General features: G+C 42.2%; 2 protein-coding genes across 2 annotated transcripts in view; both read right to left on the bottom strand.

Annotated features, from left to right (window-relative positions):
- LOC132870659 (protein NLRC5-like) overlaps positions 1-16056 on the bottom strand; it is a 254164-nt gene that overhangs the window by 72559 nt on the left and 165549 nt on the right. The gene's annotated exons all lie outside the window — the stretch shown is intronic.
- Positions 381-1712, bottom strand: LOC132870374 (telomerase RNA component interacting RNase-like). The gene is made up of 2 exons (XM_060904015.1): positions 1112-1712; positions 381-625 (listed from the first exon to the last, which is right to left on the bottom strand). The coding sequence occupies exons 1-2, from the start codon at positions 1382-1384 to the stop codon at positions 494-496; spliced, it is 405 nt and encodes a 134-aa protein (XP_060759998.1). The 5' UTR covers positions 1385-1712; the 3' UTR covers positions 381-493.

A 16056-nucleotide genomic window follows, 5' to 3' on the forward strand; every position in this document is an offset into this window, starting at 1 on the left:
AGTTTTGTTGGAACTTTATTGATGATGTAACTCTCGAATAATTACTACAAAAACTGTGATTTAACAAATATTCAACTCTTCCGCTTCAGGCAGACAGATGTAGATTTAACTTGTCCGGCCCTAACATTTGGTTGTCCTGGACAGTCGGGCTACTGTTAATGTTGAGCCCTGACCACTGTATATATTCATGGACCTGACTGTACATTTTTAAAGGACACTACATGCTCCAGGTCCAACTGAAGTTCAACTCGGCAACTCGGAAACATAGTTTAGTGCCCCTTTATACCGAGTGTGTACAACAGCAAATGTTTACGCCAACACAAAGTGCGCACACACTTTAAATGACCTGATGGTGTATTTGTTGAAGGTCTTGTGACATGCTAAAGTAAAACTCCACCCTGAAACCTATGCAATAAGTTTACACACACACATACACGTGTGTGACATGTTTAGTAAAGCATTGGTTGATGCTGCATTTTTATGAAGTCATCATTCAGGATGGACTTTTAAAGATGAACAGGATTTTGGCGAAATCCTCATGACTCACCTCCGAGTCAGGTTTCTGCTTCTTGGCCACCACTCCAGTCTTGAGTGCCAGCTTGGCGCCTCCTCTGCGCTTGCCCACCTGGGTTGGGAGGAGAAGACTGAAACCGTTACACGGGCCGACCAGGACACGCCTGTCCTTCAGCAGCATACAGTAGGCGCCATTCACCCGCCCGTCTCAAAAACACCACCATCTTCATGGCAGCAGGGCTCATGGAGCTTAACATCATCATCATCATCTCACACAATCATCCTATCAAGCTCAAGAGGTCTAGATCACACTGCTTGAGATGAAACCTGGAGGAAATCTTACTAAAACTAACAGCTCTCCATCTCCAAAACTCTACTAGGAGATAAAGGATAAAGTTGTGTCTCGCATCACCTTACACATCACCTAGCACTACAGAATTTGATTTAACAAGCTGGTATCATCTCAAAAGCTGCTACGATAAGGTGTGGAAGTTTAGATGTAGATGATTCATGACACACACACTAGCTATGACACCTGATCTGATCTGGCTCGAGTGTGTGTGTCTGAAATGAGACACACTGCTATAAACCCCCTTACAAAGCTGGCCACGCTAACGGGCTTCTTGTCCTCAGTCGCCTGCCCGTTGCCCGCCTCCTCCAGCTCCTTTCTCCGCCGCTCCTCCTCCATCTTCTTCTTGAACAGCTCCATGAAGCTGCCGTCGTTGGCGAAGGCGTTTCCTCCTCCTCCGGCGGCGCTGCTGCTACAGCTGCCCGCTTTGGCCGCTTCGGAGCCGGGGCTGGCGGGGGAAGAGGGCCCGCTGCTCGACTCGCTGCCGCTGCTGCTCTCCCTGCTGCTCACTTTCTCCTCCATGCTGCACTTTTTAGTCTTTTTCTGCTTTTCCCAAAGCGTCTGTTATTATTACTACTACTATCACTACTCGCCGGTTATTTCTTGAATGTCTTTATCAGGTTTAACAAACACACACAAAAAAACCCCCGAAGTCGGCGTCCAAAAAATGTTCAAAAATCCCAAAACTGATTGTTTTTACAAATTTCAACTCCCTAAACCTCTCAAACAACTAAACTACACCAAAAACACAACTTAACTGCTAAATTATTCGCACAACGTTTTAAATCCTAGACGGAAATTTCCAGAAAACTTTGTTTTCGCTTCATTGTCGCTCAGCCGCCATTTTGGATTTTTTCCCCTACTACTTCTTCTCTTTCTGCTTGTTGTTCATTCAGACGCGCCTCAGCGCCACCAACAGGCCATGAGGGTACACTGCAGTGGGTTATAAAATCAGTGAAATTTTAGTTCCCTCTGAAATGTAGTCATTGTGATACACTAATTTTGTGTTTTCCATGAAAAGTCACACTTTTATTTACCACCATAAGTTGTAAAATGAATAGAAAATATAGTCAAGACATTTTTCTGGCCATTTTGAGCATTTAATCGACCCCACAAATGTGATGCTCCAGAAACTCAATCTGCTCAAAGGAAGGTCAGTTTTATAGCTTCTCTAAAGAGCTAAACTGTTTTCAGCTGTGCTAACATGATTGTACAAGGGTTTTCTAATCATCCATTAGCCTTCTGAGGCAATGAGCAAACACATTGTACCATTAGAACACTGGAGTGATAGTTGCTGGAAATGGGCCTCTATACACCTATGGAGATATTGCACCAAAAACCAGATATTTGCAGCTAGAATAGTCATTTACCACATTAGCAATGTATAGAGTATATTTCTGATTAGTTTAAAGTGATCTTCATTGAAAAGAACAGTGCTTTTCTTTCAAAAATAAGGACATTTCAAAGTGACCCCAAACTTTTGAACGGTAGTGTATATCGTTAGCCTAATAGCATAATTGCCTAAGTCATATTTGAATGTGAAAAAAACACAATTTTTATCAAGCACATTGGTATTTTTTATTGATTTTGTAACAGTAAGTTCAACAAGATGTGTGAACAAGTTTGCAAAAAAAAAAGACACATCATCGATTGCATAACAAACTACAAAAGCACTCGGAGAGCGCAGACCTCCGCCAAGAATCCTTTAAAAAAATCTGGGATCCAGAAGGTGATCCGGATCACCGCCAAAATTTAACAGATTGTTACTTGTGCCCAGTCACACCTCTGGAAAAAATTTCAGAGCAATCCGTTGATAACTTTTTCCATAATGTTGCTAACAGACAAACCAACAAACAAACAAACCAAAGCTACCGAAAACATAACCTCCTTGGCGGAGGTAATAAAAGTGACTTAGGCAGAATGTGCCATGAGTTAGACAATTTTTCTCTTACATATAAATACAGGGTCACAGGCAAGCTGGAGCCTATCCCAACTGACTATGGGCGAAAGGCGGGGTGCACCCTGGACAAGTCGCCAGGTCATCACAGGGCTGACACATAGACACAGACAACCATTCACACTTGCATTCACACCTACGGTCAGTTTAGAGTCACCAGTTAACCTAACCTGCATGTCTTTGGACTGTGGGGGAAACCGGAGCACCCGGAGGAAACCCACACGGACACGGGGAGAAGATGCAAACTCTGCACAGAAAGGCCCTCGCTGGCCACGGGGCTCGAACCCGGACCTTCTTGCTGTGAGGCAACAGCGCTAATCACTACATCACCGTGCTGCCGCATTGTTTTACTTGTTTAACCTTAACCAAAGTCCTACTCAGGTGCTGTGTGAACTCGTTTTCACACTGTCTATTGATGAGGGAGGGTGGACCACTCTTGGTAGTACTGATTTCATTGCCTGCAAGTCATTGAATTTCCTGAGAGTAATTGGCAATTGGGCAGGAAAGAGTGGGACCCAGTGGAGCGGTTCTTCGGGGATGCTGAGTCGCTGAGGTAGGTCCTCCCAGTCAGACTCAAAATCCAACTTGTGCCACATTCGACCATCTGCCAAGTACTGGAGAGCCTGAAGGTCATGGACTGTGGGGTCGCCAACTTTTCTGCCTGGTCGAATGTTGGTGACATTGGCCCCAGATAACTTCATGCAGTCATTGCGGTATAGCTGGGTCACCTTGTATGGGGATGGATGCAAACATTTAGGCCCAATCCCAATTCTAATTTCTACCCCTCCCCCTTCCCCTTCGCCTCCCCTTTCCCCTTGGCCCTTCCCCTTGAAACTGAGCTACAAGGGATAGGGCTTGAAATTCAACCCCTACGTATTGGGATAGCCCTTCAACGATCGCATACGTCATCGCGTACCTCCGTCAGCGTTTACGTTAGCAAAACGCGACCAAATGCGTCATTGGCTGCGACCAGCCGCTACAGTCAGAGGCAGAACCAGAAATCTCTGCTGAAATGCCGTCTGCTGCTGTTGTGATCACTGTGTCCTGGGCTATAGGCCTCTTTTTACGGTTGTCTGCAGCTAAACGGAGAAATGCCAGTAGAGGTGTCAGAACACTCATGTAAACAATAAAAGCGAGAATAACAGAACAAAACGTACGCAGCAGCTTTGGATTTCAGAAATCGCTGCTCATTCTCAGCTCGAAAGCGAATCAAGCGGCGTGTTTCCTCTGGATTCCCTAGTTCAAGTACACAGGGATGGGAAGCTGGTTAACGTAACGACACAACAGAAAAGCAGATCCTCTGTTGTTTGTAATTACTTGAGCTAACTGCTAAATAACAACTTTGTTCACAATTTTCATTGCATCAACCGATCACACAACGTTAATGTTATAGTACGTTAACGTTAATAGGCTAGTTAACACTATTGACGTAGTAATAGAATGGTTACGTAAATAATGGAGAAAACATTTATGACAATCTTTCGCCACGGGAACCGCCATCTTTCTGAAATCCGCATGAAATCTCGCTGAAATCCGCATGGCATTGTGGGAAATCACTCAAACCCCTTCGTTCGGAGTCAGCTCCAGGAAAATCTCCGTTTGGAGGGGTACAGAAGCCCTACCCCTTCCCCTACCCCTCCGCGTTAACTGGGATTGGGATACCCCTACCCCTTCACGTGAACGCGCAAAATGGAGGGGAAGGGCCAAGGGGTACGTCCAAGGGGTGAAATGGGATTCGGCCTTTGTATCAAAGATGACAATGTAATCACGTGGAGTGTGAATATCTTTGATGGTACGCCGTTCAATGAGGCTATGCATGGAGTCACACTCCATTTGTGCGTCAAAAATGCCTATGTCAAAGAGATGACTAAGGCAGATAGTGATTTTGGACTCTAAAATGCGTTCTGATAGGCTGAGGACATAGGCAATAAGGCAGGGTGATGCAGCAGTGGTAGGAGAGTAAAGTTAGGCAGATATCACAATTTGGCCAAAAAATGACTTAGGCAATTATGCTATTAGGCTAATGATATGCTTATTTCTGTAATATCCAAAAAAAAAAAAAAAAACCCAGGCCATTGTGTGGATGGGAAGTTATTTAATTTGAGGGGATTCAAGCAAATAACGTGCATGAAATCCCTCGCTTCTTTGCGCAGACAGAGGAAGTCCGTCTGTGTGCGCATGCGCAGGTTTATCTTCTTCTTTTGGGTTTTCCAGCAGCTGGCATCCACAGTGTCGCATTACTGTCATCTACAGGTTTACCTTTGAGCGTGCACTGACAGTTCCGTCATTCTGTCGCTAAATGAACAGCTGATCACACCGAGGTGCTCGCTGAGCGCCGATATTTATTAGTTTGGTCCTGTGTTTCCTTTCCTTCACCTATAACATAATGTCTTTTCTTCTCGCTTTCTTTCCGTTACTGTAGTCTGTCTTTCATGTTTCATTCGCACATTCACATCCTCCATTTTTCTCTCCTGTTTCAAATCTGTATCCCACAATGCCTTGTGTGAAGTGGGAAAACCCACCATGTGATGCATGAATCTTGAATTGGGTCATGGTGAAGCAGGAAAAAATAGTGGAGAATTTAGGGCCATGTGGCCCTCAATTCATTAATTGTTCTATTAAAAAAATAATAATAAAATTGGAAGTCTGGGATTCAAATTCAGTAGCTTTGGGTCACTAAAGAAAAATAATTGGGTGTCGGGGAAAATTCTTTTTATGACCTGCACTTCAAAAATCTGAAAGGTAGTCTACCTTTAAAGATGCAACTTTTTGGCTCTTCAGTCTACCCCCCCCCCCCCCCCCCCCAAAAAAAAAAAACAAAACAAAAAAAACCCCAAAACAGATCAAGATTTGCTCTGTGTGTCTTTAAATTCAAGGTGCACTGTAAAAAGTTTCTGTAGATTTACACCAAGATTCCAACATTAACCACGGGTTATTTTGAATAAACTGGGATTTCGTGTTATCGGTGAGATGAATGGGTTAAATGACGGTCCAGCGCTGTTAATTACCACGCCCATAATGTTTTTTTGAAATACACATTCTTCCTGTTAATCCACGCTTGGGCGAGTCGGGGAGAGGTGGAGTGGAACAGAGTTTACCGCCAAAGAGAGTAACCCTACCAAGATCTTTGTTCCCGCCTCCTGGAAACCTGCCTGCAGTTGGAGTGTGTCAATTGGAGTGAGAAGGTGAATTTTCTGTCTGTTTTTCAGTCTCTCAAAGTTTGAAGCTATCATTTCGTACTCACAATTAATTCACAGTTTAGCCTGGTTCCGGCGAAAGGTCGCATTGCCCAGAACCTGTAGCTGCTAGCTAACTTTTACTTGTTAGTGAAGTAGGCTACTTGCTAGCAAGCCCGGGCTGCCCCGTACTGGCTAGCTAGTGAAGGTTTTGATTTATCTCATCTCATCTCATTATCTCTAGCCGCTCATTTCTAATATTTGTTATACGGTAATCTTTTAAAATCAGTTCTGTGAATGTTGATGTGTATGTATGAAATCGATTCAATTTGTGTTATTTGGTGGTGTTATTCAGAGCAGTGGTGTTATTTAGAGCAGTTCACTTCGTAGGTCAGGACACTTGACTTCGATGCTTCCTTGAGCTCATACGAGCTTGCTGCATGGTACAGCATGTTTTCTTGTAAAATATGTGGGCATCAGTCCACCACAGCCATTCGTTATGTCAACCATACAAAAATCCATGCCAACATACCCAACATACAGCTTCCATGCTGTGCTCCAGACTGTCAACTCAATTTCAAAAGACACTCTGGTCTCAAGACGCATGTCTACAGACACCATAAAGAGTGTGGCTTTGATAACAGATTGGGTTTAGTGGATCTGTCATGCCATATTGATTTGTGCACTGATAAATGCGACTCCCTCAGTGCATTTTATGCTCATCTTAAGGGTCACATCAAAGAGGGACGCAGTATTGTATGCCCTTTTATGGGTTGTGATAGTACTTTTACTGTAGTATCCACATTCACATCGCATCTATCCCAAAAGCATGCAAACTGTACAGAGAAAAACTTTTTGGAATCCATTTCTAGACCTGCAAGTGAATCCATCTCAAATGATGACATTGAATCATGCCATGATCATGATGATCATGACCAAGATATTCCTGATGCTGCAGAGCATCCTGATGTTTCTCCGGACAACATAAATGACTATGTTTTTCAGGAATCTAGCTTTATTTTACTTAAAGCTACAGGCTAAATTGCTCCTCCCAGCTTCCACCATCCAAACAATTGTTGAGGATTTTCAAGCAATTTATGATTTAAGCCAATCCCATTTACTGTTTAAATTAGATGAAATGTTGCGTCCAAAAGGAATGCCAGATGACCACATTAAGACAATTACAGACGACCTGAAAACAGATGATATTTTTCGGAGGCACAACACCACATTGAAAACAGATGTGCGGCGAAAGAGCGTTTTCAAAGCAGAGTTCAATTATGTTGATCCAGTAGCAATTTGTCTGGGAAAAAATGAAGCAGGGAAAGAGAGTTTCGCTCGTTATGTCCCCATTATACAAACAGTGGAGACTTTACTCCAGTCGCCATCTGTTTTTGAACAATATAAACTTGTTCATGCACGGACACAAACTCCAGGCATTTTTAAAGATGTCTGGGATGGAGAGAATGTGACTGAGAGCTCTGATGATAAATCTTCTTTGGGCTTAATCATTTATCAGGATGCATTTGAGGTGGCAAATCCTCTTGGCTCAGGAAAGAAAAAGCACAAAATCCTCTCCTTCTACCTGACCTTGGCAGACCTTTTGCCCCACCATAGATCTAGTGTAGATCAAATGCAGCTTGTCCTTCTGTGTAGCGAGCAGGATTTCAAGTATTTCGGGCAGGATTTGATCCTAGGTCGCCTTATAAATGACTTGAAACATCTTGAGAGCAATGGCATAATGTTACCGGATGGGCAAGTGTGTAAGGCAGTTCTGCAGGCCATTTGTGGTGATAACCTAGGATCACACAACATTGGAGGCTTTGTCGAAAACTTTAGTTCAAGTAATTATCTCTGTAGATATTGTGAACTAGAGAGAAACAGCTTTCTTGCCGACCCTCTCAGCAGTTCTGATAGTCGCACTGTGTCATCATACAGAGGTCACATTCAGCAGCTTCATGGGGGTTTAGCCCAAAGTGGAGGGGTGAAATTTGACTCTGTTTTTAATGGATTGTCATCATTTCATGTAGCACAGCCTGGATTGCCGCCATGCTTGGGGCACGATTTATTTGAAGGTGTTGTTGCCTATGATCTGGCCTTGTACATCCAACATCTGGTGAAAGTGGACCAACAGTTTACTTACCAGGAAATGAACAGAAAGATAAATCAGTTCAAATATTTAGGAAATGATGCAAAGGACACACCTTGCGAAATCAATTCGAGCAGTGAGAAACTGAGCGGCCATGCAGTTCAAAATTGGTGCCTGTTGAGGCTATTGCCAGTGCTAATGGGTGAAAAAATTCAGAGACCCAGTGAGAATGCAACTTGGCAGCTGATCCTACAGCTTCATGAACTGGTGTCTCTTATCTGTGCTCCAGCTATTTCGGAAGAACAGGTAGCTTACCTGAAAGTCATCATCGACGACTATCTGCACTTTCGAAAAGTACAGTACCCAAATAAGCACCTCAGGCCAAAACACCACTTCCTGAGGCACTATCCTGAGCTGATTTTTCGCTTCGGCCCACTCATTCGGTTGTGGACACTAAGATTTGAGAGTAAGCACTCATATTTTAAGCAATGCGCCAGGAAGCTCCACAACTTCAAAAACTTGCCCATGACACTCTCTGAAAGGCACCAGCTTCTTCAAGCGTACTTGCATGCTGGTAGTGTCTTTCCATCAGACATCCATGTAGAGAAGGCTGTTGAGTATTTGCCTACAGAGCTTGATGACCGAGTCAGGGGTTGTGTTTCAGACAAGGGGTTTTCCCCTGGCAACACCATGATTGCACCACAGGCCACAGTGAAGGGCACACAATATTAAAAAAAATATGCTTGTAGTGATGGGAGAGAATGCAGACGGATACACAATGGGTAAAATTGTGGCGCTTGTCATCCACCAAAGCAATTCAGTCTATTTTGTATGTGAAAAATGCATGGCTGTGCCTCTCCATGACATGGGTATCTATGCTTTCAGGTCACTTGGTAGCTACAACTGTGTAAACCAGGAAGACCTCCTGGATTATTATCCATTGCAGCAGTACAAGTTCTCTGGCATGCCTGTAACCGTTTTACACCATGCTTGTCTTCCAGATGTCAGCTGTGGACGAGGTGAGGGAGGTGGTGAGCAGGGCTTTGCCCGATGCAGCGGAAGTGGAGGCCATCATGGTGCGCCTTTTGGAGATGGGGCTGCGGACAAAGCATGATCTTAAATATGTGACTCAGGCGGACCTTGAAGGTCTAATTCCTGTTTTGCAAGTCCGGAGACTCCTGGCTGTTTTCAAAATGGGTATGCATTGTCTTTTACACAATTTAAGTGTACAGTGAAGCTTATGTATAAAGCAGAACATGAATACACCAACAATATCTCTTAAATAATCTGCAAAATCATTTTTGCATAATGGAATTAGCCCTACTGTACAATAGTGTGAAAGCGTTTTAGCACTTATGATATCAACTTAAAGGGGCACAATGGAGGATTACGTAGTTTGTGCGGTGCCCGTGGCATGCCTGTCTCAAAATCTACACCGTAATGAAAAAATGCTGTTTAAATAAGCTCGCTGTGAGAATGTTTTTCATCCGACATTGCCAGCAGTTGATACAAATGTAAATATGTCTGTGGCGGTACGTAAAGTGAATTTTTCGTATGGTAAGTTTTTCCCGCGAAGCTCATTAGGGCATACCAAAAATTACATTCGGGGTTTAATGACAGCGGACCCTGTTTTTTAGCAGAAAATACACAGTCAGGAGGCTGTAAAAGATTTTTACATTGTTCATTAAATAAAGAATTAATTGAGTGTGAGTGCTGGCAAAGTTGAGTGAAGCATGGTGGTTGATGTACATAGATGTACATAGTGTGTGTGTGTATGTATATATATATATATATATATATATATATATATATATATATATATATATATACAATTATTTTGTGTTTCTTTTTAAGGTTATTGCTGTTGACCACAGATTATGTGGATGTGTTCAATCATTTTTGTATTTGTAATATAAAGACAAAGAAAAAAGTACACAAAAAAAGTAGGCCCAATCTGTTCTATTCAACTGTATAATTCATATGTTCTACTTTGTAATTATTACATCTTTCGTTCATATAGTGAAGAAAAGAAAATATGTAGTCCTCCATTGTGTGTGTTGATATTTTAAGTAGGCCCAGTATTTCCATACAACTGTATCATTTATATTTGTGTTTATTACATTGTTCCATCATACAATTAACATATAATCTCATATTTCTCATTTTCAGAATCAGAGGTAGTAACTTTAGACCTCACTGTCCTGCCAGACTTCCCTGTGATGCCACCACTGGTTGCACCGGCAGACTTCTCCCCTACCCACAACAGCCAGGCTTCTCCACAGCCTACAAAAAAACCCTGGGCAGAGGGTTTCCAAGTCCCATGGTCCCATATGCCAGCTGAGATAACCTTCGCTGTTACTTCAGAAAGAAGACCATCACCAGCTGCCCGTCGCCAGTTCGTTCGGATACTGTCCGATGAAATAAGGAAACATCAGCCAAACCCAACTCGTGCTGAATGTCTTACCGTTTGCCGAGGCATAGTGCAGCAATATCCTAAAAGCTTCACCGATGTCCGTGAAAATGGGCACGTGATTGACGGAGGCTACCTGTCCTTGCTAGTGCAAGTGAAGAACCGGATTGACAATCTGAACAGGAACAGCTCCATCCGTCAATACCGTGAAGCCAAGTCTCCAGCAGAAAAACGTGGCCCAAAAGACACATATGGCTGTACACAGTTTCAACCAAGCCTCCCTGAAGGCCAGGCTGAGCAGTCAATGGAGGCCAGTCGTCAACACCTGGAAGACATTTACAGCCAAAGTGGTGCACAAGGTGCTGATAGAGCAGAGGTGAACCAACTGATGGCCACCACATTTTATTTGCAGCGCCGCCATGTAAATGCTATGCCTTCACCAACGATAGCCCATCTGAAAACAAAATGGCCCTATTTGTTTTCTCAAAGTGGGCTTATCGCTCACTTCCAACGACTCACTGATGTGCAAGTTCTCCGTGCCCTTGAAGTAGCCATAGACGATTGTGGGAGCATCATAGTGGACATGTTCAAAGCCAAGCCAACGAATGCAGGTGTGAAGGAGGTCCTAAATACTTATGGTCTCAGTGCCGACCTTCCCTACAAGATCATCAAACTTCTGTTGGCCCATTTCTGTGAAGATGTCTCGGGACTTATTCTTCAAGGAAATGTAAGTCCCTATGCTTTTCCTCTTTAACTCACACACACCTCACTTTTCTTCCCTGTTTCACTTGTTCAGACACATACTGGACACATGCTTAAGCCACAAAACCACCCTTTTTTTAAACAATCATTCATTGAAAAACTAGCATTTTGCACAGACTCATGAAATACAGCCCATTCTGTCCTTGTGTACACACCTTTGCACACCCATCTCATCGTTTAGGCTCTTTCCGTACTTCATTTACTGTACACACACACACACACCTTGTAGACATCCTTTCATATTCATGATGAGTTACTACAGGGTTAAAGTTAGTAAGGTTACAGTCCCGGGAGCTGTGGGGTTAGATGCCTTCCTAAAGGACACTTTTAAGCCATGGAAGAAGGCTTAGATGCAACATCATGATTCATTTTCTAATGCAGTGGTTCTCAACCATTTTTGAACAAACGCCCCCTTGACCTCATCCTAAGCCTGCCATTGCTCCCGTAACATCATAACATCATCAAAGCCCCCCTCCCCCTTTGTATTACAAAAATTAATTAACTGTGCGTTCCCCCTCTCTGTCGTCTCCTTCTCAAGGCCCCCCTAGGGCTCCTTAAAGCCCTCGTTGAGAAATACTATTCTAATGGAAGAAAAGGAAAAATAAGTGTGTATATATATAAAAAAAAAAAAAAACTAATCCTAATGAGCTGACACCTTGCCGTGGTGGATTAGCTTGCGTGTCTCTTTCCATGCCAGTTGAACTTTTTGTTTCACCATTTGTGAATTTCTTTGGCAGAGACCAGACAAAGATCAGCTCTATCATTTTCATGGTGATCGCATTTTCCATGATTTGGAATGATGCATGACATGCGGGGGGGCTGTAGAGCCCCCGTTGAGATAAAAACATTATGCAATTAAGAGTCTAAATAACATCTTATGGTTGTGCAGACATATTGGAAGAATGTTTACTTTTGTAGACATTTTTCAAAGAATATGAATGATAACAAATCCTTTTCTATCACTTATTGTTTTAATGACGCCATTTATACATACCCTGGTGAGTTAGCCTCAGAAAATATAAAATGAAGGTCCTGGAGTGACCATCTCAGTCTCCTGGCTTCAACATCATTGAGCCACTCAGGGGAGACCTCAGACATGAGGTACCAGACAGACATAACATATAACAACAGACATAGACTTGCAAATGTTCAAAGTCATTGTCTCCATTCATTACACACACAGACTGAGGCCACATCCACACGACAACAGCAACGTGATGTTATTTAAAAAATATATCGCCTCCAAATGGGCAACGATCAGTAGAAATCAGGTCCATATGGCAACGCAACGCTTGCTGAAAACGATGCAATACACATGCCACACCTCTAGGGGCGCTTAAAGACGGTCCCTTCGGACACACCAGAACAACCCATACGAAAAAGAACAGTAAAGAACTTATAAGAGTTTACCACTGTCTTAGTAGTAAATCCTTATAAATATAAATAAATATATATGCCATGTATGATTTACTCCTGAAAGTGGCCCATTTTGCATTTTCCTCATGCAAATTTTTTATGAAAATCTAGTATGTATGAAGTGAACATTGTGCATGGTTTTTACAGATAATGTGTATGATGAATTACACTGTCTTTGTATGCTTCATGTAATGTTTGTAGTTTTAAATTATATTTTACAGTTTAAAATGTACATGCCTTTTATATGTAAATCCAACACAAACATATGTGGATTTACATATAAAAGGCATATACATTTTAAACTGTAAAATATAATTTAAAACTACAAACATTACATGAAGCATACAAAGACAGTGTAATTCATCATACACATTATCTGTAAAAACCATGCACAATGTTCACTTCATACATACTAGATTTTCATAAATTTGTATGAGGAAAATGCAAAATGGGCCACTTTCAGGAGTAAATCATACATGGCATATATATTTATTTATAAATCATTATAAGGATTTATCCTTATATTTATAAGGATTTACTACTAAGACAGTGGTAAACTCTTATAAGTTCTTTACTGTTCTTTTTCGTATGGGAATAGAAGTAAGGACGCATGCGCATAAACTATTATGCGCGAGACTTCATATTAGCCACAAAGTCAGGAAAATCTGTTCGTAAAATTACATTATAATGACCAAATACAATGAAAAGTATTTTTCCAGTCTCACCTGTGAAAGGTAATCCCATGTGATCTCATTTGGACGGTAAACCTGTTGGTACAGTTAAACGCAGCTAATCTTTATTCTCCGCTTTGACCTTTCCAATATGGCGGCGAGGATGACGTATGATTCTACGCGGAAGGCGGCGTCTTTAATGGTCCGGAATAAATTGAATACTACACGTTGATGGATTAATTTGCTGTTTCTCACCTGTGAAAGGTAATCCCATGTGATCTCCTTTGGACGGTAAACCTGTTGGTACAGTTAAACGCAGCTAATCTTTATTCTCCGCTTTGACCTTTCCAAAATGGCGACGAGGATGACGTACGCGGAAGGCGGCGTCTTTAATTGTCCGGAATAAATTGAATGATACACGTTGATGGATTAATTTGCTTTTCTACGCCCTTTTTTGAGGAATGTATTGTAGGACTTAAACCATCATCTGAAGAGGTGAGATCGCTCCTTTTTTCCCCTTATTTTTGCTGGCGGGATTGACTCTGCCCTAAGGGCTATTCTCTCTCTCTCTCTCTCTCTCTCTCTCTCTCTCTCACTTTGCACCAGGCATTACACAATAAATATTCACAGTGAAAATATTTTGTAAGCGCGTTTCATGAACCAAGTTATAGGATTTCTTGACAACTCGCATCGCATCGCAATGAGATCATTGGCACTACTGGTGTTAAGAATCAGACCATTTTATAAATGAATATTTTGCTGTAGAGCTGCAGTGTTTGTACAATTGCATGTTTTTGCTTCACTATTACTGTCACTATTCTGCTTCTTGCATTACTACTGTGAACTAACACTGAACATAATAATAATAATATCCAAGCTCGTGTTTCACTCTCACTAGTGCTCTGTAAGGCTTTTTCCTGGTGATATTCATTACACTTCTACCTGGCGTGAAGCACTCACAGTCATGTGGTTGTGACGTCATCGTAAACAAATCCGTTTTACTCATCCAGACGACTTCACAACGGCAACGTTGCCAGATCTTTCCACTCTGGAACCCGTTCTCAAAAAGATTGCGTTTTGGGCACCCAAAACGCCGGTGCCGTGTGGACGCCAGGCCTAAACGATAAGCAATTGTATCGGAGTCACCCGAATCCGCTGCCGTGTGGACAGGGCCTGAGACCACTCACTGAGAACACACACACACACACACACACACACACACACACACACAACCAACCATGAAGACTTGTGTTTTTTTTTTTTTGTTAAGGGATGTGCAACTGTAGCAGATGTCGAATCGTCCAGCCTGCCCGTGACTCCTCGCGTGATATTGCTAGGTAATTTTTTTTTTTTTTTTTAGACATTTTTTCTAGGGGGTGCTACATTTCTCAACAAATGCATTTAGGCTCATCTCTTGGTGTTTTGGCCATTCTGATTCCACCATAAATCCTTGCAAACATGATCAATCCTTGCACAATTCCTATAGAAAGTAATGAAGTTTTGTTCCATTAAAGTTTATTAGGAGGTTTGGTGACAATGAAGAGAAATGAACCTGCATTGCTGTTTACAACTATGTTTTAAATGTATTTTTTTTAACAAATCCGCAAAAGAAATCCACCAATCATCGGTGACATGCATCTACAGGTATACACTAAATTGAATAAGATGAACTCTTTTTTTTTTTTTTTTAGGTGAACCACAAGGCAACCACCAAAGGTGGATGGTAAGCGCCGAGTGCTGTGTGGTCTGTGAGGGGACAAGTATGGGGACATTCCTCACTGGCCTGGGGACGTTGTTTGCAATTTTCTACAATATGAACCTGCAGTATCAGGAAGAGGCAGCTTGCACCCTGGAGTTCATCCAACGGTAATTTCATTTCACATGTTCAACTTGAATTCTATGTTGTTATGTCATTTACCTTGTCCATCAAAACGGGGTTGTGTCAAACCAGTGGATGGCATTTTTTAACCATACTGGACCTCACTTGCTGAAGCTTCAAAAGCCTGCTGTGAGCTTATTGCCTGTAAATGTATAAAAGTCTGTATTAGGCGATGCAAATGCAAAGCAGCATCACTGCATTGCACTGCTTTATGTTTATGTGAGGGAGGTTGCCACAGACTGGAAGGTTTTTGTGCTTCTGGACTGAGATTGGTCGTTGGATTGGAATGGTGGTTGAATTCAATGTGACGTCTTGATGTACTGTACATAGGCTTATGTCATGTTGGGAGTTGAATCTAGTATGAATGTTCAAAGCTCAACTGCTGAAGGGTTGAGCCACTGGTTCTGTGTTCTGTCTGCAGTCCTACATCAACCTCTGAAAAACACCCATGGGACAGTTTGCAGCATTTTCAATGTTTACCTCCGCCAAGGAGGTAATGTTTTTGGGAGGGTCTGTCTGTCCATTAGTTAGCAACATAACTCAAAAAGTTATCGATGAATTTTGATGAAATTCTCAGGGTTTGTTGGAAATGGGAAAAGGAAGAAATGATTAACTTTTGGGGGTGATCCAGAAGAAATCCTGGATTCTAGATCACTTTAAAATTTTCTTTAACATTGTGGTAAATGGGGCCCAAATTTTTGTTCCTCAATATCTCGCTTAATTATTGGCCAAAACTCATGACATTTCTCTCAGTGCCTGACAGTGGGGTCCTCTGTCACATGCCAAAGGCTGATCCACAATATGTAAGGAAATGTTGTGCTTGGCGGAGGTCTG

This window comes from Neoarius graeffei, chromosome 22 (assembly GCF_027579695.1).
Source record: "Neoarius graeffei isolate fNeoGra1 chromosome 22, fNeoGra1.pri, whole genome shotgun sequence".
Lineage (NCBI taxonomy): Eukaryota > Metazoa > Chordata > Actinopteri > Siluriformes > Ariidae > Neoarius > Neoarius graeffei.